Source organism: Parus major, chromosome 2, assembly GCF_001522545.3.
Source record: "Parus major isolate Abel chromosome 2, Parus_major1.1, whole genome shotgun sequence".
In the NCBI taxonomy this organism is placed as follows: domain Eukaryota; kingdom Metazoa; phylum Chordata; class Aves; order Passeriformes; family Paridae; genus Parus; species Parus major.
In genome coordinates, this window is record NC_031769.1 from 21,621,162 (window position 1) to 21,644,358 (window position 23,197).

General features: G+C 37.2%; 2 protein-coding genes across 2 annotated transcripts in view; both read left to right on the top strand.

Annotated features, from left to right (window-relative positions):
• The window catches only part of LOC107215556, a gene marked incomplete at its 5' end in the record, with an annotated part of 821,761 nt that overhangs the window by 710,109 nt on the left and 88,455 nt on the right, over positions 1-23,197 (top strand). The window lies entirely within an intron of this gene.
• The window catches only part of ZNF804B (zinc finger protein 804B), a 40,528-nt gene continuing 30,072 nt past the window's right edge, over positions 12,742-23,197 (top strand). The window contains exons 1-3 of the mRNA XM_033519653.1: positions 12,742-12,915; positions 22,012-22,077; positions 22,633-22,776. Of these exons, the coding sequence (XP_033375544.1) occupies positions 12,742-12,915; positions 22,012-22,077; positions 22,633-22,776 (384 nt within the window). The remainder of the gene's footprint in view (positions 12,916-22,011; positions 22,078-22,632; positions 22,777-23,197) is intronic.

Here is a 23,197-nt window from a genome sequence, read left to right on the forward strand (position 1 = left end):
AGAGAAAAATGTTCAAATAGGGCTCACTTTTTGAGGTCCAAAAAATGTAGGGGACACAGACTGCTTTGAAGCATGATAGGACCACTCTGAATGGGTGTGTGCACCCACTCTTTGTTCTTCTCCAGGAGAATTAAGAGCTGGTTCCTCTGGCATGCTGGCAACTACTGCATGGAACACAGTTGTAGGCCACATTTTGGCTTTGGAAATTATTTTATCTTTAGAGCTCTCACACCTGGTCATTCATCAAAGTTCAGACATGTCCCTTGTAAGTTTGGTGAGCATTGTGGAACAGACAGGAAAAAATGTACTTTGGCAATGTATTTATTAGAAGGCAAATAGTGATGTACAGAAAGAAAGAATATGGAGTTATGAAATGCTGTGGATTTTGTAAACTTTATCATCTCAAACCCTGTCTAATCCACATGAATTTACTTCCGTGTCTCTGTATGCCCTGATTCAAGCACTTGCAATGTTTTCTAAGCTGCTAGAGAAATAAATAAAAGCAATCACTGCATGTTATCATGTATTTTATACTAAAACCAACAGAAATCAGCTGGTGTGTAGAATGGACAGCCTTATTTTGAAAAATACAGCAGTATGGAAGCATTCAGTTTATTGATCGGGTCTCTCTATTATCCTTTCTCATCAGTCCTTCTCTCTCCACATCACAAGCAGTGGAGCAGATAAAGACAGTGTCAGAAATACTCATAATATCTCTGAGACCAAATCCCATGCAACAGAAGAGATGTTGCCAGTGGGTTTTTCAGGGTTATTTTGGTTGTAACCCTTTTGTGTTGTGAAATGCTGATTTTTGATTGTAGTCTTTATATTAAAATTATCTTAATTATAGATAATACTTTCTACAAGTAAAAGGGTCTTTTACCAGCAAGACCAGAGAGTTTTTCTCTCCCTCTAAGTCCCACCAGTGTAATGCTCCATCCAATGATGTAAGGGAGATAGGGAGGTAGGATAGATACTGTGAACAGTCTAGATAAATTCTCCTTGTATTTTTATAATTGTTTTTACAATTAAGTCTACTTTGCTGGATTATGAACCAGAAAGTGGAATGAGTTCTTTTAAGGGCTCTCTCAAGCTGCACGCCAGTTTTGCAGTCTGCTGTAGGAAATAAACTTATACTTACACCAAGTTTCCCGACTGTACTAAAGAGAGACAAGAAAGTATAAAAATTGGAACTTAACAGTAAGGAAATGCTCATAATAAGTATCTGAAGAGGAACTGTCTGAGTCATGATGGAGAGGCAGAATATTCCAGTCTTGGAATCATCTGGAAGGAAAAAATGAAACCTCATGAGAAAGGTAGAAAAAATGCTTGAAACTTCCAGGATCACAAAGGATTAAATTAAAAGGAATAACAATATTCAGAAGTTTAATAAATTGACTGAGTCAGTAACAGCCCATTTCTTTGGTCCTTTCAGTACATTTCAGTCACTCCCTTTGTAAAATTAGATTATTTGTATTCTCTCCAGATTTAGCAAATCTCTAGTTATTTTATGATTGAATTACCCTCTGCTTGCTAACTGTACTTTTATGCTCAGTATGTGTCATTTACCCTTTCTTTTTGTTCCCAAAAGAAATTTTTACATTGAAATTTTGTTCCTGCCTCTTGGTATTAATTTTTGGGGTTTTACAAATCTTTCTAATGTTCTACAAATGTGTACATGTAGTATTTACAAAGATATGAGAAATGAGTAGGGCCTAGCAAATTAACAACTCTAATGAATTATTGTAAAAAGTTAAGTAGAACTCTATTTCCCATAGACAACCAAAAGTCTCAGACAAAAGATTTGTCAGTGTTTAAAGCCATTTGGAGAACCAATTTTGGAAATGCTAACGACAGTGTTACTTCACAGCTTGGATGCCTGAATTCTGAATATATGCCCTTATTGAAGCATGGGATGAAGAAATCTTCAGACTGTTTTCAACTCCATGTAACAGAATATTTGGTTTAGGACTGAGGTTCTAGGAAGGAGAGGTAATCTTTTATTCAGAAGACAGTTACATAGAGAACACAGAGGTAGCATGTCCAGTATTAATCTCAACAGCATTAAATCTATCTATCTATCTATCTATCTATCTATCTATCTATCTATCTATCCATCTATCTATTTCCTTAACGTTTTACATTTTCAAAGGTAGACTAGTCTTTATTTTTGTTGTATGTCAGTCTTAATAAAAAAAGATAAATCTATTTAGAATGTATTTGACCAGAATATTACAAACCAAGCTAAAACAGAATTTTAAAAAATCAAACTGTTGCATTTCTTTCTTGTTACTATAAAAAGGAAATTTGACAATGTAATTTTGAGCAGTCAAGGTGGCTAAGACTTTAGTGGTCTATGTAGACTTCTTATGGAGTAATGCATATGAAATTGATTTTATCTAGACTACTGAATGTAGTAAATCAAAATTACCTGCCCAAAGCATAATCACTCTCTTCATTTCTGCACTGCTTGCAAGTATTCATAGGAAAAAATTGCAGGTATTCTGTGTGATTATATAGCACCCACTGAACTCTGGCATCCCTCCAACAGTCCAACAGACCTTCATGAAGCATCAGCAAAACCTGTCATTTGTTAATAGTCCATTATCTTCTTTTAACCAAAATACCTCGTGGCTAGAATATAGCCACACAAACAAATTTATCCTTACAGACAAAAAATTCTGAAGAGTTCCTTTTACTATCATTACTTTACTGTAATAGTGATAGCACATTACAAGCAGCTACTCCCCCTGTATTAACAGGAGGCGTTCTGGACTTATCTGGTGAAAAATAACTTGCAGAACCAGGTTTCCACATTATTGGAACACATCACAGCATGATGGGGTCACACTGGACATTCTCTTTTTAATCTAATATAAAAGAGAATTACATGTGGTGGACCAGCTGCAGAATAAGTGTCGTCCCTCACTCATTGTTTGTTTGACAGTTCCATTGTCCTTAGGGAAAAGGGCTTTCAAGGGACATCCCACCTGGAAATAGATGCTTGGTCTCTCCTGATGTTAGAAAATTCTAAGTAATAACTGAGCTAAAAATTAGGATTTAAAAAAAAAAACGGTCTTTTGTTTTGTTTTGTTTTTTCTCTATTCACTGGATACGGTCAGAGAAGTTAAAAGGATGGTGCAAAACCAAGTTTTTACTAACATAATAACATGATTTACTCACATGAACTAGGAATACAGACACCTGCAACCAAAACAGAAGATGGCTTGAATTTGTTTAATTTGGGAGTCAAAAAATTAAAAGGTCTCCAAATTCATGTCCTAATCTGATGGGATTGACCTCTCCCTTTTCAGCTTTAAGTGCCAGCAGAAAAGATTTGAAAAGGTTTCAATTTTTCACTTTGCTGAAAGCACTGGCTCTACATTCCCAAATTATATTCATCTCTAGACTGAAACATCTAGAAATATCTGTTCCCTAGAAAAGGGCTATTGGCAGGATTCAGTTTCCTGAGCTGCCTCATCTGGTAACATTTTCCAGTGGCCAAGGTCATTCTATCTGCTACCCAGGTAGCCCTTCTAGAAAGGTGTGAGTCTTGAGTGGAGTCCAGTGCATCAAACAACCCTGTGTGGGTGCTCTGATACCACAGGAATCTCAAAAGGAACTAAAAATCCCACATTAAGCCTTTGTCCATCACAGGCCATGTAGTCTAGGGAGCAGATCATGTTGTTCTGAAGTGGATCTGAGTGTAGGACTTCTCACAGTCCATGCTCTGCTGACAAGATGTTATCTGCACTCACACTTGACAGCACCTAAGGTAAAAGCTACTGCACAGGTGGGAGGGAGCATGTAAAGCAGACTGATGTTCTGACAGAGCAGGACTAAGCACAGATCAGCAGTGAACACGTGTGGACAACAGAACCAAACCCCAGCACTCGACTCACTGTAATAGGAGAGTTTGGACAGTGCACATTCTTGTGCACCTGTCCTTAGGTGTCATAGTCATGAAGTTAATACCTTTCTAAAGGCCTGCACTAATGACTACACAAGTGTGTGCTCAGTAGGACTATCTTGTTAAAGTCATCTTCTGTTACTCAGCTGCAAGTAATGCCTTGGCAGTCCATGGGAGCAATCATTCTTACAGTGCTCTCTGCGTCACTACTCTTAGGAAAACTTTTCTTGGAGCTGGTAATGAGAACACCCTCCAGGATAATGGAAAACTGAGTGTGGAAATGTTCCGTGGGTGCCAGAGGTCAGCATCTGTTTTCTAGCTTTTCTTGCCCTGGTATTGAATCTGTCATTGGATCTTTTTGTGCCTAAACTGAGCAAGCTAATGGAACCATGCAAGCTTACTGCTGTGCAAATAGCAGGCAACTACAGACTGATAATGTACTGTAGCATGCTTCTCTGTGGCCTCAGAAAAATCTAAGGATGCAATTCAAAACTGATGATGGCATTTTATTGGTAGATTTTTTTATAAATTGGTAGGCGTTGTTATAATGAAATCAAGTCTGTGCTGTATTACCTACCCACGATATGTGTGGTACATCATTATTTACATCAGAATTCATCCTCGACAAAACTATAGCTAGTGAAAATTCATTCCTATAACTAGGGTAAAATTAGTGTTATACTATCAATCAAATGTCTACTACAACACTGCTCCAAGCAAGAAAACATTACAGAGATGAATGGGAAACTAAAAAAAAAATTCTCATTTACTATAGGTTGATGTATATAAGGTATTTGAGAAGGACATGGACTGCTACAGTGAGTCCATGGGAGGGACACAGGGATGGTCAGAGCACTGGGCACGTCTGTGGAGACAGTGAGGGAGTTGGAATTGCTCATCTTGAAGAAGGCTCCAGGCTTAGAGCACCTTCCAGCACTTAAAGAGGCTAAAAGAAAGTATATAATGCTAGGAAAAGGGGCAATGGCTTTAAACAGATAGGTTTAAATTATTAGATAATAAAAAGAAATTCTTTACAGTGAGGGTGGTGAGACACTGTAACAGGTCATTTTGGGAAGTTGTGCATGCCCTGTCCCTGAAAGTGTCAAGGTTGGATGGGACTTTGAGCAGCTTGGCCTAGTGGAAGGTGTCCCTGCCCATAGCAGGGAGTTGGAACAGTATGATCTCTAAGGTCACTTATAACCCAAAATATTCTGTGATACAATGAGTCTATCATATAACATATCTAGCATGTGCTAGCTTTGTGTACTTGTGAAGCCAACTAAGTACAGGAAGCATAATTTGTTTAATGAGGATTCTGCCTCTAAATGGCTCTTTGTATTGAATCACTTCAAAATCCACCTGGCAGTACAAATTTCCTGACTGCTTCCAAACTGGGTTGCCAGCTTTGGACTACAGGAAAGCACTTGCCCATAACAAGTCAAAGTGTCCTCTCACATACAGACATCCTGTGCTGGGGAGATTAAACCCCAAGGAAAATCTTTTGAACATTTCTAAAAATAACATCTTGCTTCTTATTCTTCTCTGCCAAAACAAATTACTGGTATTTTCCCTATGTAAAGACTCCAATGGCATTGCTATTGGGAACTCAGCTGGGCTGAATCTGAAAATTCACCTAACAAATCCAATAAAGAAAACCACAGAGGAGCAAAAAAAGCAGGTGTTATTCTAATGCACTTCAGGCACATGGCCAGGCAACTTTACAGGGAGATGGACGAGATGACCTAGACTATATGTCTTTTCTTCTCTATCAAAAAGTGCTATGGTTCTATAATCATATCAAACAAAATCATGCTTTCCTCAGGCTGCAGGTGGTGCCACATGTTATCAGTATGGAAAGGCAGGACATTTAAACCACTCAAGCAGGTGAAGTCAGTCACTGATATTATTTTCCTGAGTGCTGATAGCGGCTGTTCAGCTAATCTGGTTCGTAGACTGCTTTGCTATATTGTAATGATATTTGCACCCCTGGAAGACAGCCACACACTATTGAAATGATGCTTGATAATGTTTCTGTAGCAGTTCCACTTCAATTGACCTGACTGCAGTGTTATCAAAATGTTCAGTTTATAGAACCTAAGCTATATTTGTGTCTCCTTGATGGAAAAGAAAAATCAGTCCCCAAACACAGTGACCTTATTGTGTAAGTTAGAGATGACTCTTTCCTTGAGTGCAAGAGGGGAAAAAATTCACTTTGGGGGCTCACATTCTTTTCACTGCTATTTTAAAGCTACAGGCTGCTAATGGACTGTCCTTCACTTCTGCACAGAGCAACCCTAGTGTTTGACCTCATCTTCTTGATGACAGGCTGAATGCAGGGTGGACTGTGGTGTAAGGTTTTTTAACATAACTCAGCAAGTTGTTGTTCCTGTTTTTAACATAAACCCTCAAATCTGGAAAGGTAGACAGGGGTCTAACAACACAACTGTCAAGGAAGAGGTGCACAATACAATATGTTTACAAATGCCCCAGTGGTATGTAGCAAAACCTTTGTCCCCTGCTGACTTCAGGTGAATCAAGGCCAAATGTGATGGAGAATCTGGCAGGGAAAGTTACAGAAGGGGATCATAAGCTGTTCTGACTACCATGGAACCAGGCCCTGTCTACATGAAATAATTGGAAGTAATTCCATTTAGTAGGAGTGGATCTGTGAATTGAAAGGGCTGGTTTTGAGACACCTACATATGAACTTTTTTCAGACTTTTTGCTTTGGACAAGGCTCAGGCTGCTCACTAGGAGCAGTGGTCCCCACTACACACATGGCTCAAAGGTGTTTGCAGGATGACATTACTCTGCACTTTTATGTTTCCATTGTGGTTAAGGCACATTGAGCATGTACTCTGGCCACTTCTTATGCTACATTTTCCTTTGAAATAAAGCCAGCTGCACACACCAAAGCTGCTTCATGAACCAAGACAACCTTCTGGAAAAGGCTTTTGAGTTTGCCTCAGGAGCTTGCTACTGCTCTGATCCAAAAAGCTAAGGCAGAGGGGTCCACATTCCCTGAAGAACCCCTGTTTGGCATCTGTTTTCTTATTTTTAGTGTAAAATAGTGTAAAAAAGTAAATAAAATACATAATCTCAAATGTAGATATTTTAAGTGTCTCAAGTCTGCACTGAATTAATTTTCTTTTGCCATCAGAATCTCAAAACTCTAGTATGAGGTGCCCTGGCTGAACTACAGATGGTGTTACACCAGAGAAATGATTACACTGTACTTAAACACAAGGTTCCACAATCTGTTATGCATGTGAGCAGCTTTTGTGATCCTAGAGTCCGACCAACCCCAAATGTCCTCAACAACTCAAGGCACTAGAAGAAAGAAGCCACATTTCAATTAAACCAAGGTGAATGCAAACATGGAAGCCACTGTTGTGCATGAGAATTTCAGAATTCCCTTCTGGTTGTTTTGCATGAGTTTGCAAACAAAGGGCAAAATAAGCTTAAACTCCTCTTAAAGCTGTGGCTAATTCAGACAAGTTCCAGCCATTGGCTTTCCTCCAGTAACTTTGAATTTTATTTTAAATCTGCACATTGACACTCATTTGTAAATGGAATTCAACCAGTGCAGATCACCAGACAAGCTCCTAAATTTTGCTGAAGGCGGGGCAGAGAGTCATAAGTAGGTTTTCTCTGCAGGGTTGAATTTATTCCAAAATTAGATACCAGGGTCACATCATAATATTTCAGGGAAATATAACTAATTACCAAATATTGAATCTGAGCAGAAATAAAGTAACTTCAGAAAATGTCTTGGTGGGCAATTAGTGTTTAAAAAAAACCCAGATTTTTTTGTTTGTTTGTTTGATATACGATAAAGTTGCTGGGCAGAAGTATAATTTAAATTAATTAAATAATGCCTGAAATGGGATGGGTTTGTGCCTGTTGTATGACTATCTTGTTTGCTTTGTCACTTTAATTTTCCATTATTTTATTGTATGCTGAGTATTTTTTTGTTTATTGAAAATATAAGCATGACATTAATTTCATTATCCGATTCTGCATGCAAGCATGTATTACATTTGCAAATGAAGCAGTGGTAAGGAAAAGCAAATTCAGTAAGAGGGTTTATTATGCATGCATAACCAAGCAAGTGCTTGTTTTAGAACAGTACATCTTGAACAGTTGTGATAAGGATTGCCAGGATTTAACTATGACTTTTATGAATAGAAATTTTTGAGAAGTATCTACTGAAGAAAATACTTTAGTTCATGGACCTTTGCATGTTTCATCTTGAGTAGCAGCCAAATTTGTTTTATTTATTATTAGACTGAGTTAAAATCTGAAGCTAGAGAAACTAGGGACAAATGTATTATTAAAAGATTAACTTGTCATAAACTCTCATTATTGTAAGTAGCCTCTCTTTTATGGAATCTTCAGTAAAAATGAAACTAACTGAAAAAAGACATTTTTCAACATTAATCGTAAAATCAAAAAACATGAAAGCAAGATTTTTTTACATTTAAGTTAATCTCAAATATTCACTCCCATTAACTTTGCACTCTGCTGTGAATTTAAAGGTAAAACTGTACAAGAAATGATGGCACCATATGTTTACTTGAAGTGATTTGTGAACATACACGTTTTTAGGAGAGTCAAATTGGTAGAAGGGATAGTAGTAACACTATTTCTCCTTATAGCAGAGTATAATGTTGAAGATTATTTAGATTTAGTGATGCCAATTTCCTCTCACTTGTATACAATAATATCATATATAAATTTAAAATATTTATAATGTAGTAAAAACACTAGTAATATAATATTAACATCAATTTGATATTATATAGAGTATATTTACAGTACTATTTTACTACTGTTGTAATAGTATAATATGATGTATTTAATATATATATTAGATGGAACTATAAAATAGTTTTGTGATTATGTTATACATACTATACTACAGACAGTAAACAGAAAATGTTGAAGAATGAATATCAACATGCTGAGATTTCTTTTCAGTTAGGTAATTAGCATGAAGGTTTTCTTTCCATCACCTTCCATGGCTATGTTTTCCCTTGTACATTTCCTCCAGCGCTTTGTCATTTGTTCCTTTATTTTCCAATCATCTTCTTTGTCACATTTTCCATGCTTCCTAGATATCTTCACTCACTAAAATTACTGAAGATGTAGTCATGCAGTTCACTGGGCTAAGGCTGGAACATGGGGTGCTATTTCTGGCACAGCCACAAACCTACAGGCGAATCTTACTCCTGTCATTCAGCGCTTGCTTTCACATTCGCCATGGTGCTGGAAGCATAAAGTGTTGTACTGAACTCCTTTGTCCTCCTGGTGATTAGAAAAGGGACATGAATAAATGTAGCACCACGTTCACAAATTGAACAGAAAATTCACCTTTTAGTGGGCAAGACACGAAAGGGAGCCAAGTTTGCAAGGAGTTGCTTAGCTATTTAATTTCAGGAAGGAAACCCAGTCCCTGAGGATGGACACATAAAGGCCCATTTCTTCTCTTGTTATTTCCAAATGGTATGTCATTCAATTCAATATGCTGGATTTACACTGGGCTCACAAGAGGCAGCTGTGATGGCTAATGCAGCACTACAGGTTCCAGAAAGGTGAATACAAGTGCTGTGCTGTAAAGTTGAGCTTGCTGAGGCCAAAGTCCTGGCACTGTACTCATTGTGGAAGGCAGTCAAGTTTCAGAATGATGTTTTGAATAATAAATATAAGTGTATGCAACCATATGACAAATTGTCATAAAGATGAAGTCAGACTTGACCATATACATCACATATGGATATAGTTGGGTTTTTATTTCTCTCTGTTAAACATATAGAGCATTGAAGGCAAAACTTGTCAGAGTTACTCTTCTAGAATAGGATAAGTATTTTGAATATATGAAAGTGTACTGAATTCATCACTGGAATTGTATGAATAGAGGTCATTGAATATGGCTAAGTATCCAGCATTTAAGAGTTGTGTTCCTGTCAAATAGGGAAAAAGAAAATTTTCAGGCTAGCAGTAGCTGCTATTATGAAGTTTGAATCTCACTTGATGACACCTGTCTTAATGCAAATGAAGTCCTGGTTGCTTTTACATTACTACAGACTTAACTTCCTGAATAAACTAGTAAAAGCCCTAATGAATCAAGTCAGAACTTCTGCTTTTAGAAATTCCCCATGGTATGCACTTGTATTAAAAAGGTTATCTCTAAATACAGGCAATGAGACCTGACAAAACTAGTATTTCCTGTACATTTCTGCAGTGCACTTGTGTTATTCCCCACGTGTGAGACATTATTGTGAATACTTGCACTAGTGAGAGCACATGTCCCACCAGATAGCTGCTGATATTAGTGTGAGCCAGCTCAGAACAATCCAGCTACACATTAATACATCAAATCTCATAATGGTTAATTTTCTGTTGGGTCTTCCAAACAGTATATTACCAGTGTACAGAAGAAGCTGTTCAGGGATGAAAGTCAAGTGCATTAGAGCCAAATAACCAGCCACAGAAATGCACTAGAATGGCTTGGTTTGAACTGAAATGTAAGCAGTGAAGTGTCAATGGGATGGATACAAAATAATGTGGTTTAGAAACTGTGGCAATAAAAAGTTTGTGCAGAAGGCAAGTAATAACAAATAATTCCCCCAGGCTTATTAATACAATTTCTATGCCAAGTTGTTGGAGGTTTTCCTGCCCATCCACATTAATTCTTTGTTAAACTTTTCATTCATATTCTAAGCACCAACTCATTCGCAGTTGCCCAGTATTTTATTAATTGGTTTCAGATTGATTATGGGTACATGCATGACTTTACACAAATCACTGAGTGTGGTCTCCAGATCCTCTTGTTCAATTCAGTGAATTCTCAATGTACTAGAGGACTGCATTGCTGCAGGAATCATAGAGTTGTTTAATATCTTGAATTTGAAAGGGTCCAGAAGGATGATCAAGTCCAACTCCCTGCTCTTTTCAGGACTACAAGAAAACAAACTGTGACTGAGTGTCCAGATGAAAATGATGTTCCTTTGCTTTTGCTTTCATACATACAGTTACATAACCAAGTATCATTCCAGTGAAGCCAGTGGCAAACAACTGAGATTATATTCACGTTTTTTGTTCATTGCATTTTAGTGAAGAACAGACATTTTACTATGTAGGTTTAAAATACTGGAAGGAAATGTCTCATCATTAATTCATTGAGTCATCTATTTTAATTAGATCAAGAGTTAGAGAGCTCACACAATTGTATTCATATTCATTAAAGAAATGCACCATTACCTAATAAGATTGTGCATTGTTTCATGACACAAATAGTCAGACTAACAGGTTATAAAAATCAAAGTTAGGAACTACTTCTATTCACTTATGTTGCATTAAAATCATTAAATATTCAACAGAGAATCACAGTTAAAAAATAAAGAAGAATCCAGAGAGTCTGTAATGGATGTAAATTCAGTCATTTCTTTAAGACTCTTTCTTTGGAAATATGACACAGTAAGGCAAGAAATTTAATGATGATACTCTTGGAGCTGAGAACATCCCATTTGTATCTATAATAGGTGGTGGTGAAGCCAGAAATATTCTTTCAAGTTGAGAGAAGCCAGCCTGTCTCATTTTTCTAAAATCAAGCACCTCTACATTGCCCTGTGTTCAGAAAATTCATGGGATTAATGGACACCCCAGGAGACCTCATTTTACAGCATCAAGCAGCAATCAGCTGCTTGAGTTGTTGTCTCAGGAAGCCTCAGTTCTCCACAGCAGCACTAGAAGTGCTCATTATGTCTGGGTACGACATTCCCAACCAAGTACTTGTGACAGAATTAGCTCCGTGTTATATAGTTTATTCATTTGAGGGAAGATGAGGATGGATCATCATTTATTTGTTCAACAAAGTATCTGTTTAAGATCTTTTGTGTCCCAGACACTGACATTTTATTTTAAATTGCATGTTGCATTATGCAGTTCTGTTCCTAATAGTAGTAATCATACATGATGAATTCAAGAGCACAATAGATGTTTGCTATCAATTTTGTAACATATTAGTATTTTACTCAAAAAATACCACAGCAAGAAAAAAAAAATGTAGTCTTTTAAACAGCTATTTTCCTCTTCCACATCTTAATTTGGTTTTTTTTTTTTTATTTTTTTGAAATCTGTCTCTGCAAGATTGTGCTCACCCTCTCTTCTATTAATTTTAATAATCTCAGTAAATCCCCCTGGGTCTAAATTGTATCTTCCTTTTTGTTGTTTTTTTTTTGTTTTCCCATTTATTCTGCTTGCTACAGCTGGAACATATGGTCTCGTTAGAATCAGTTTCAAAGCTTCCACTGAGCCAGCCATGCTGGGCTGTGCTAGAGCCTGGGCTGGAGATGGACGCAGCTACAGCTGTGGTTTGTTACAGCTTCTGGGAAAGGGCTTCACCAAGACATGAGGATAGGGTGGAGCATTTTAGGACAACATTTTTTGATAGCCCTTCATGCCCTTTTGCAACATGTCCTTAAGCTGGATAATAGCATAGAAAGAGAATGGTAAGTGGCACAAGGTGTCACAACTGATCGTGAGTCTGGGGGTTTCTCCACATCCTCATGAAGGCCAGGAATTTGCTCTAAAGATTTATTTTATACATATATATATATCAATAAGTAATCAAAAGTGTTGCAGACTTGCAGCTGATTAATGAAGATCATTACCAATTGTACAGCCTGGTAAACAGAAACTGGCAGGAAGGACCAGGATTCTCTCTCTGCTTTGGGTTGTAATGTGAAGGAAAGAAGTGACCAGAAAAAAAGGAAGGCAAGAGATCAGAGACAAGTCATGCAGATCATCTGTAAATTGAACAGGGTACCATGGGATGTAAAGATTCTGTTGTGTACCCCTGGAATAGTTGTACAGTGAACATGAAAACTGAAGAAAAACCTCTTGGCACTGGATACCAGGACTCCTTCCAGGCAGTTATTTCCTGCATCATGGGTGAAGAATATGGGATGACAGAGAGTTTAACTTTGGAAATTGCCATAAGGGTGCCATTAATCTACAAGCTGATTGTCCAATTGTATTTAAAAATCAACTGATTTAAATTGTCATGTGTGCTTCAGGATGAGTTTCAAGCCAGAAGCACTTGGCAACAACACAGGTAGAAAAAGTCTTCCCTCCCTCNCCTCCCTCCTTCCCTCCCTCCTTCCCTCCCTCTGTTCCTGCCACACTCACATCATTCCTTATATCCCTCTCTCTTTCCCGCTCATGCATTATTTTCCAATCAGAATGCAAATATATTCTAATCCAAATGAGAAGATTCTTTTTTACTTTAGGTCAGGTGATATAATTGTAGCTTGTATAAAATTGCAGAGTTAGCAAAAAAAGTATATAGAATATCATAACTTATATTAATGCATTTGGGGAGCTGCAGAGGAAGAAGGATATATGTGTGTGTAAAAAAATAAATTTAAAAAGTAAACTTTATTTTTCCATTTGGACTTCATAGAGCAATTTGGAATTCATTCTTTTTCCTTTGGATAACCTCAGGTGCTGAGAAAAACCAAAGCTTTCATTAATCAGTATTCTGGGCTTCTGTTGAAAATAATAATAATAAAAAAGAATATATAAAAAGCTAATGTGCAGAAATACCCTGATTTCTGGTTAAAAACTTGTTTGCAAACTCTACAGAATGAAACAATGATGCAGTATCTTGAAACAATGATGCAGTATCTTATAGATTAATTTTAAGTGAAGGTGAACGGCATAAATATAATTCAAATGTATGATTAATGCTTACCCCGTAAGACATTTTCTGAAGTAGATTGCAAATATACATAATATAAGAAATAAATTGACCAAACTGGATTTACTAAGTTTATTAATATTTTATCATAAAATTAAAAATTATCCTCTGTTGCTATGAGCAAAGAAACCCACTGATATTAGACATATTGCATCATTTATGATATTGAATAAGTCTACAGGAACTGGTTTTAATATTGTGGTATCTGCAAAGAGAGAGTCCAACAATGTTAAAAGAGAGAGATTTAAATATTTAATGCTATTGTTATTAAAAACTATAAAATGCTATCTGATATGGTTAGTCTGTATTTTGTGAAAAAGGCACTTAATAAAAATGTTTCTAACAGCCATATATGAGTTTTGTGATAACTATTATTATGCTCATATCAAATGCTGTATTTCCTACACAATTTCCTAAACAATGATCAAAATCATCAGTTGCAAAGTGCTTTTAGCTAGCTCAAATATGAAAGACACTACGTATAAGTTATATTCCACTGTGTTTTGTAGAAGAAGCCTTTAGGTCAAAATGTACAAAGATCTTAAAAGATGTCAAGTACATTTAATCTGAAAAGAAGTGACAGACAAAGAAATACATCAATCTATTAAATGCAGTACTAGAACACGCATTGTACTCTAAAAATCGCAAGTGGAAAAGTGAGAATGGTAAGACACAAATGGAGGACTGACTCTTCAGATTAATTGATAATACCTCACTCATCAGAAAAGGAGTAAAAGAAATGATCATCTGAGAGGAGGAGAGAGAAAGTAGTATGAATCAGTGAACAAATTGAAGGAATTGACTTTGAATAGAAGGCAGACAAAAATGTCACAATCAGATTCACTAAAGGGCTCACATTTGTGAAGAAAAGCAGGACTATATGGAAAAAGTGAATGATTTTTTTTTTCTTGTCCATAACAGGAACAGTTCTTCTGTCCAACTTCAAAAAACCATTTCTATTCTATCTACATTTTTCCACAGTCATATTGACATGTAAGATCAGTGAACCATATCTGCAGAGTAGCTGGAAATATATTGAGATCCTCTATAATTTTTTATCTTTTTAATCTTACCCATAAAGCTCTTAGAATTTTCTTTTAAATGCCTAGAATATAATCCTAACTATAAGAAACCCACATCTGTTTCATTACCCCAGAAATTGTTTCAGCCCCTACCACCAGTAATTTTGACAGCTCTGATGCCCTTTGTGTTCTCAGGCTGTCCTTGAGTCATATTTATTCATCTTCTTAGGGCTGTTGCTCTAGTAACTGAATTGCAACAATTTTTTTTTTCTTTCTTTAATGGCAGCATTTTTATTTTGAAATTGTTCTTTAATGACTTTATGCTTGGAAACTCTTCCAAAGCAATAAGTCAAATGTTAATGCTAGCATTAATATAGGGCATAGATTAACAACGAGACCCAGAGATAAAAATCAAGCAGCAAGACATTAATCATTAAGCAGATTTAGTGTAACTTTAGATTTTCCTAAATCTTCAAATCAAATTTAGTCAACCAAATCACATCACATATTCCCCCTCATAAATATATCATGCTTCATCTTAAAATGATACCTGCAACTTCAATGTTGTCCTTAAGTCTTTTCCACTGATGATGAGAAACCTTATGGATTCCCGCCTAAATATATTGAAGGATTTGTGAATATCATTTGGGCTTTATGCCTGAGTGTGTTTGCCACTCTATTTGGAAATTGTGTATTTTCTGTATTAATTTTAATTTATTTTTTAATCTGCATCTCAGTATTTGGTTAATACATGGGAGCAGATCCTTTTAATGTTCTTGTACAACTGAGGGTTGTCCTCCTTCAGGTGCAGGACCTTACACTGGGCATTGTTGAGCCTCATGAGGGTCACATGCATCCAGTTGTTGAGCTTGTCCAGTTCTCTCTGGGTGGCACCCATCCCCCAGGCATGTCAACCCCACCACTCAGCTTCTTGTCATCTGCAAACCCTCTGTAGGTGCACTTGACCCCACCCTGTCATCTGTGATGTTATTGAACATCATTGGTCCTAATAGGGACCTGTGGGGACACTACTCATCACACATCTCCATTTTACCCCTTGATTTTCTCAAACTGAACTTTGTTCCCATTTATGTTATTTCCACTCTATTTTTAATATCCTCTTTAAGCTGGCTTTATCCTAGAACCCTTATTTCTGCACTGCATGCAATTCCAGGCAGTTTTTTCTCAGTTGAATAAATTATATTTTGATAATTATTCTGTCACGTTTTTAACTCCAGCTGGAAACTAAACTACTATGAAGAAAATTATCTCAGAAAAAAAACAGTATATACTATCTTTTAGATATATCCCTTTGCAATATAAAATTATGAAAATGTTCAAATTTGATTAATTGTATAATTTTCTAAGAATTAAACAGAATACTCATGATTTTGTATGTAACCTACAGTTAGGTACCTAATTACCTTTGCAATTCAACTCTTGATCACATTTTCAGAAAATCTAATGCATGCAGCTCCCTCAACTCCACCAGCTTCTGAAAATGAGGAGAAAAATGTTGAATCACTTGGGGATGTTTAAAAAATGCCCTCTATATTCAGAAAAAAAGGGTTTTAGTGGTTGCATGCTCCATTTATAATATGGAAAATATCAAAGTTTAATTCATTTATAAAGTTACCAGGAGCAACCATGTGTCGTAGAAAAGATTTTTCTGAAGATCTGGATTGATCTTCTCATGTTCTTTGAATTCTTATGTCCCATAAGGTTTGTTCCAATCAGCAGTGAAGATTTTGATAGTAAATAGATTAGGAATTGGTTTACATGTCCTATTAGTCTCAGCAGGGTTATACTCTGAGGGGCATGTAGGACCTGCTAAAAGCACTGCACTTCTCACCATTCCAGTAGCAAATGGATGTGCATATGATTGAAAATGTTGCAGTAATTGCCTGAGTGTGAAAAATATGAAGATGCACTTATTTGCAGAAGTTAGGTGTTGACCTCTATGAGTCAGCTGGGAATGGCAGCATTTACTGCCTCTGAAGAAAAAATCCTCTGTAATAGATAGCTCTGTAAATCCTCACTGTAGATCCCACAGTGGCAGAAACTGTGCATTGAGTTTTCAAGGTGGACAATGGCAGAACATATGTGAGATAAATGAATATGTTCTGCACTGCCAGCTATTGCAGCTGAACAAATCACTTGCTTTTTATTCCATCTCCACAGCTAAACTTCCCTAGGAAAGTCTTTAGGTAAGAGAACAGCCTTCTCCAGGAAGGAAAAAAAAAAAAAAAAGAGAGAGCTTTCAGTGAAAAGTTCATTAATTTCAACCAACCTGATGTTCAGTTACATATCTTAATATCAGGACATTTTTGTGGTACTCAAGTCTCACACTGCACACAAGTACTTTGATTACTTCCTGCATTCTATCACCTGCCTGCTGACTTTTAAAGATCTTTTAAAATCTATCTCACTCCAGCTGCAGAAGAAAACATAAAAATAACATAAAAATTATGTGCAAGTATCTCTAAAACTAGGGAATTTGGAAGATGTGGTGAATGAGCACACAAAATGAAGGCTCTATGACTGCTGTTTCTACACATCTATGCACAGGTCCTGACCACTCAGAGATGTTCCATACCAACCTGGGCTGTTCCATAGATTTCCCTCAAAAATATTTTTTACAAGTACTCACATTAATGATCCAATGAAAATACAAATTACAGATTGAGGTCTAGTTTGCCTAATGTAGGCATGTAACTTACTTTTAAACCTCTTATCCCTACACTTCTGCTGGAAGATCTGTCAAATATGTCTATGTCTTTCTCAAATTGTGAGGAGCAAACTGTCTCAAAGGCTACATCTACACTTTGGTCTTCCCCAAAAAGCACATATAACCCAGGGCAAACTGTCCATATGTCCATATTGCCCTAAGTAAACTCAAGTCTGTCTGGCACGGTTAGGTGTAATTATTATATTTGTTTTTCTTTCAGTCTGTATGAAGAAGTGTAAGGGCTACATTAAATCATTGCTGTGGTAGTTTTGTGACACAATGCTGCATGTGTTTTTTATGGCATGCAAGTGTTGCTTTGTTTGAGAAAAATCATGTGGGTTTTCAAAAGACTATATAGGGCATGGAGAGGTTGGTGGTGTCTCACCCTTGCTGCCTGTAGAGTGTGGTCCCTGCACCAAACGTTATTCTGGAACTGCAATCATTTTTATCTCAAAGAGAACTCTGAAATGAAAAAGCCTGGGAATGAGCTATCACACATGGAGTGGGAATGATAGAGAGCCAGATTTTAGAAGCCAAGTCATTTGCTAGTGTAGCTGTACCAAATAGTATTTTAAATCTGACATTTCACCAATACTGAATCGAGTGGAATAATTACCCTCAGCATCTTACTTATAACATTACTATTAACACATCAGAATGTGGTTTGCCTTGACTTTCACTGTTGACTTTCATTTGATTTCTTTTCCACTCTAACTCTTGGACCTTTTCCCTTGTATTTGCATTTACTCAGTTATTCCCAATCTTGTATCGATGAATGTGATTTTCCCCTCCAAAGTGCAGCACTTGACACACATCTTACTGCATTTTATCTTGCTGATTTAAGATCATATCTGAAGATTATTACAGTAATTTTGAATCTTGATCCTGGTCCCTAAAGTATTTGTATAGCTTATGCTGTTAATTAGTACCATTCATAGAATTAATACATTATCACAATTCATTTTGTCACCTAATTCACTAATGAAAATATGTTAAAAAGTCTTAGATGGAGATGGTAATCTGTATTTAATTCATGTGCTTATATTTGTCCTATTTCTCCTTTAACCTCTAGCCTGAGAACCCCCAAGAGGCACTTCAGTAGTTGCATAAGTATTTAAAACTTGCATTCATATACAATCTTATTCACAAAATTATATTTAAGTTACAAAACTCTGATTGCTTATGTCCCTGAAGAGGGAGCAGCCTGTCACTTACTGAGGCCTGTATTAATATCAGTTAGCTGCTCTGTCACTAATTTTGCATTCCAATTTAGAAATAGGTAATCAAAAGCAGGCTAATGATGCTATATTTTTCTCATATTCTATTACAAGCACCAGGTATTTACTCCACTATATTTCTAGAAATCCATGGGTTTGTAGAAAATTGCCTCTGCAAGTTTTATTGTATCAAGTGACCTACTTTTCACCTCAGTCCGTTTGAACATAGCAGATATATTTACTATCAGTTACTCAGACAAGAAATGTGGTATTGTTTTGTCTAGATCAGCATACTTTAATGGCCATGCAATCTATTAAATATCTATTACAGACTCTGGATTTAATAAATGGTATCTAATTGACTAGATGTCAGTGGCAACATTCAAGAAAACTCAGTTACATGGGATTTTTCATTGATTTTCCCTATATTAGAAAATGAAATGTCAGCTACCATTAATTGCATTTTCACAATACGAATCATACTGCAAAAGTAGCTGCTAAGTGAAAGCACTTCTAGCCTAACATGCTAGAGAAGTATTTTTTTAAAATTAATCCCATATATAAACAATTATTACAGTTACGTGTCTCTGTGGGTCAAATTGATGTGAATGCAATTACAATCTATAATACAGAACCATTTTTCAGACTTCTAGAAAAAATGCAGAGACATATTCTGCACTTGTTTATCCTTGCACACTGCACTGTCTGCATCCAGCACCACAGAAGTTGGTTAATCCATGGTTTCTATGAGTTCTTACCTGCAAGGATGGCATCACCCCTTACATCAGCTTGCACCACTGTTGTCCATGACTCCAAGACAGAACTGCTAATTTATATTGTTTTATGAGTATACACAGGCTGTGTGCCATTACTAAGGAGGGTATGATCCAGAATAAAATCTGAGACTGTGACACATATATTCCTTACCAGTTAAGGTCCACACTTCAAAATGTGTTTGTGCTTCTTTCCTGCCTGCCTGTGTCTGCATTTGTGTGATCAGGCCTTCTTGATCATGTATGCTTTCTACAGGTGTAATTCCATATGTTTTCTTTCATGTGATCACATTCATTATGCCAGAATTGACCATTGGTTTGTACAGTTCTACTGAGATGATATTACAAGTCTGGATGTGAAGATTCATTTGACTAGGCACAGTTTACAGTAGTGCTAGAAATTCTTATGTCTTTGTAGAGGAAGAAAAATCCATGACCTTTCTAAAGTATGTGATGTGGCATTCAATTTCCCTGCATCTGATCGATAAGTGAGCAGGAAGTTATATCTTTTGCCATGGCAGACAAGCATAATTAAGCAATAAGGCAATGGAGGTAGTTGTGATTATCTTAGGATGCACCTGGGAGCTGCCTTGTTGCTGTTTTAAAACATCTTTATGTGAAGGGAACTGTATTAATTTCTGCTGAGAAAGATAAAGTTGGCAGTTTGGAATGCTCATGAGCAGCAGTTTAAGTTGTGCTTTACAGACAGTAATGTGGTGTGCTCACCCCAAACAATTAGGCTTCTCCTTCACCAGGAGGAATGATGGAGCAGGTTGTAAACATTTAATTGACAGTTCAGACCAAGGGGAAAAAAAATAGAAAAAAAAGAAGCACAACCCCTCCCGCTAAACAATTATGCTTTGGCTGGCTTCCAGTGAGAGCAAAACTTACATTTTCACTAGTTTAGAATAAAAATATGTTGCCTCCAACACTTGACTTTCAGGGAAGACATCTCTGCATAATTAATACTATTGCATCCACATTCTAATTTATGCATTTTAATTATATCAAAGGCCTGGTGAATAATTAATGCTAGCAAAACAATGGGTCTGAAGCATAAGCTGAAAAGCATCACTTTTTAATGGGCTCTGTAAATTTAAATAACTAATGAAAGCTATTTAACTATTTGATTGTGAGAATATTTCTCCCTGATACAATCAAGGATTAACTACCATAATTGAGCAGCCTCTCAAGTGGAGCAATGTTCGCTCATCTTAGCTGTTTTCTGAGTGTACTATAGATAGTATATTGACCCACCTGAGCTATATGCTTGCAGGAGAGATTTATTTGCATGTTTCCCCTCTGAGAGGAACTGACATGTCATTGGTATCTTCTATAAGATGTGAAATCAAAATTCTGGGCACAGTATACCACTTTGACCTCCTGTCTTCAAGTAGGTCAGTTCATGCGAGTTTCATGGGGAGATTTAGAATTGAATCTAAAGAAATACACTATAGAATTTATTGTCTTTGAGTTCAGCAATCTAAGAATTAAGGATGTAGGTTAGTAATGTAGAGCCTTGCAGTGGTTGGAAAGAGATAGAACCTCTGGAGAATTTAATCTCATCCTAAAATGGGTTTTTGAAATAGATGGGATTAATAACCATTTGGCAGCGTCTAGCATTTTTCTGTTTCTTACAGACAAAGCTTAGGATACTGTCTTACCCACACACCTGACTTCTGGACAGCTGAGTTTAGATGAAGTTAATCTCAACAGCAAAGGCAGGCTCTAAAACCATGGTGTAAAGTAGACCTGCTCACAGCAATCTGGGGATGTAAAGACCAGGGTAAATCAGAAGGGCTCACAGCACAGAGCTGTGCAAAGTTCAGTGTCTCACACTGACAACCAGGACTGGTTTCTTGGCCAAATCTCAGACTTGAGTCATGTCACTCATTATGCTCTTTCCCCTCTGAAGGGCTCAAAATGTCTGTTCATGTTCATTTGCCATACCCAAACAGCAGCCTCCACCCAGCTCTGGTGCCTGGAGCTGTGCTGGGCAGGGTGATGTGCTCAGAGCAGGCTGTCCCAGATGTGCAGCGTGTCCTGCCTTCCCTCTGCTCTGGTTTGTCACTCAAAGAGCAGTGAAACATGTGGACAGCAGACAACAATGGCTGCATAGCATGGAAAGCCTGCCAGCAGAAAGCACTCATTTCTTTAGAAGAGTAAAACGATGCAGCAAATGATGAATTACTGCAATCCCTGGCAATATATTACATACACTCAAGAAATATCAGCTTGTCAATATGAATATAAAATGAATAGCTTCTACCAACTTTTTTGTTCTTGTTTTCCATATCAGAAGTTTTCACTTCAATGCAAAATGTTTAAGGAAGTGTCATAATAATAACAGTATAATGAAGGGCTTTTAAAAGAAATAAAATTGATAAAGGCTGCTTCCAATTTTGCATATCAGGCCTTCTATTTAAGTGTATTAATTTGAATTCTGTAACTTTTGGCTCCTATGTTTGAAATTTTCTGGTTTTACCTAATATTATGTATTGAATTGAAGTATTTGACTCTCCATAGCACCCACTTATGCCACTGGGGAGAAATGGAGGTCAACTATGTAGGAACTAATTGTGTTTTCCCTGTTTTCAGCTGTGTTTGCATGAGCCTGGACATGGGCTGGCGCTCTCCTCAGTGGCTGTGGCCTGTGCCAGGCAGGCAAGAGTTTCAGTTTGGTTAGGCTGGATGGTGTGTCCCTTCATGCAGATGTTGGGAAGCACAGGCAAGAACAGAGAAGGCCTTTGCAGAGGTGGCTCTGCTCCAGGGAAATCTCAGCCAGCCATAGCAATCTGCTGCCTGGCCCCTGTGGATATTTCATAGAAGTCAGCAAGTGGACCACAAAAGGAAATCTGCCATAGTGTCAGATGAAACCAGTTTATTTCTTGTGAGCAATAGTACCTGAAAGAGCAGACAGATATTGAGGCAATAGTGGCAGAGTTAACAGGCTGGCACTGGGGGCTTGCTTGTTCTTCACTGCTCAGCTTTCCTGCCCAGGAGCTAGGCAGTGTCCTGACACTGTACCCCAATCCTCTCTACTTTTCTGACTGCAGAACTTACTGTGAGAAGTGAGAACTATTTCCCAAGAAACAGAACTCTTTTGTTGAATATGGTTTAAGACCAAAACCTCCTTAGCATGTTTGTGATGAAAAGAGCTGCTGAAGCAGGAGTTCACGGTCTCAGGTGAAGCGCCTCCCTCTGCTTCTGCCTTTGCAGGACTACGCTGAGAAGGAGAAAGCTGCAGCTAAGGCCCTGGAGGATGTGAAGGCCAACTTCTACTGTGAACTATGTGACAAGCAGTACCACAAACACCAGGAGTTTGACAACCACATCAATTCTTACGACCACGCTCACAAGCAGGTAAACCTGATAAATGTCTCGCATGTTACGCCGGTCTCTCTGCTCTCCTCATTGATTGTGGGAGGTTTTTAAACTCACCCAAGTAGAAGACAATTCATCATTTGATGTTTTCACCTTTAACATGCTTCTTTCCATTAAAATAAAATTGAAAATATTCATTTGTATCACAATTTCTTTTAAGCTACTCTGAATGAAAGACCTCCAGCTGTAGTTTTAGATATATGCTTAATACCCATGACAGCATTTAATCTGATATATTTAAATGTGGAATTACTTGAAAACCAGAGGCAGGGGGAAAGACCATTTCCCCAAATAATCAGGTCCCTCTTTAGACCCTCCCAGTCACAGAAAAGCCTCTATTCTTCATGCTTCTATCAGAAGGCATATGACCAATGCTGTTTCAAGCTGGTTGTGCTGTTTC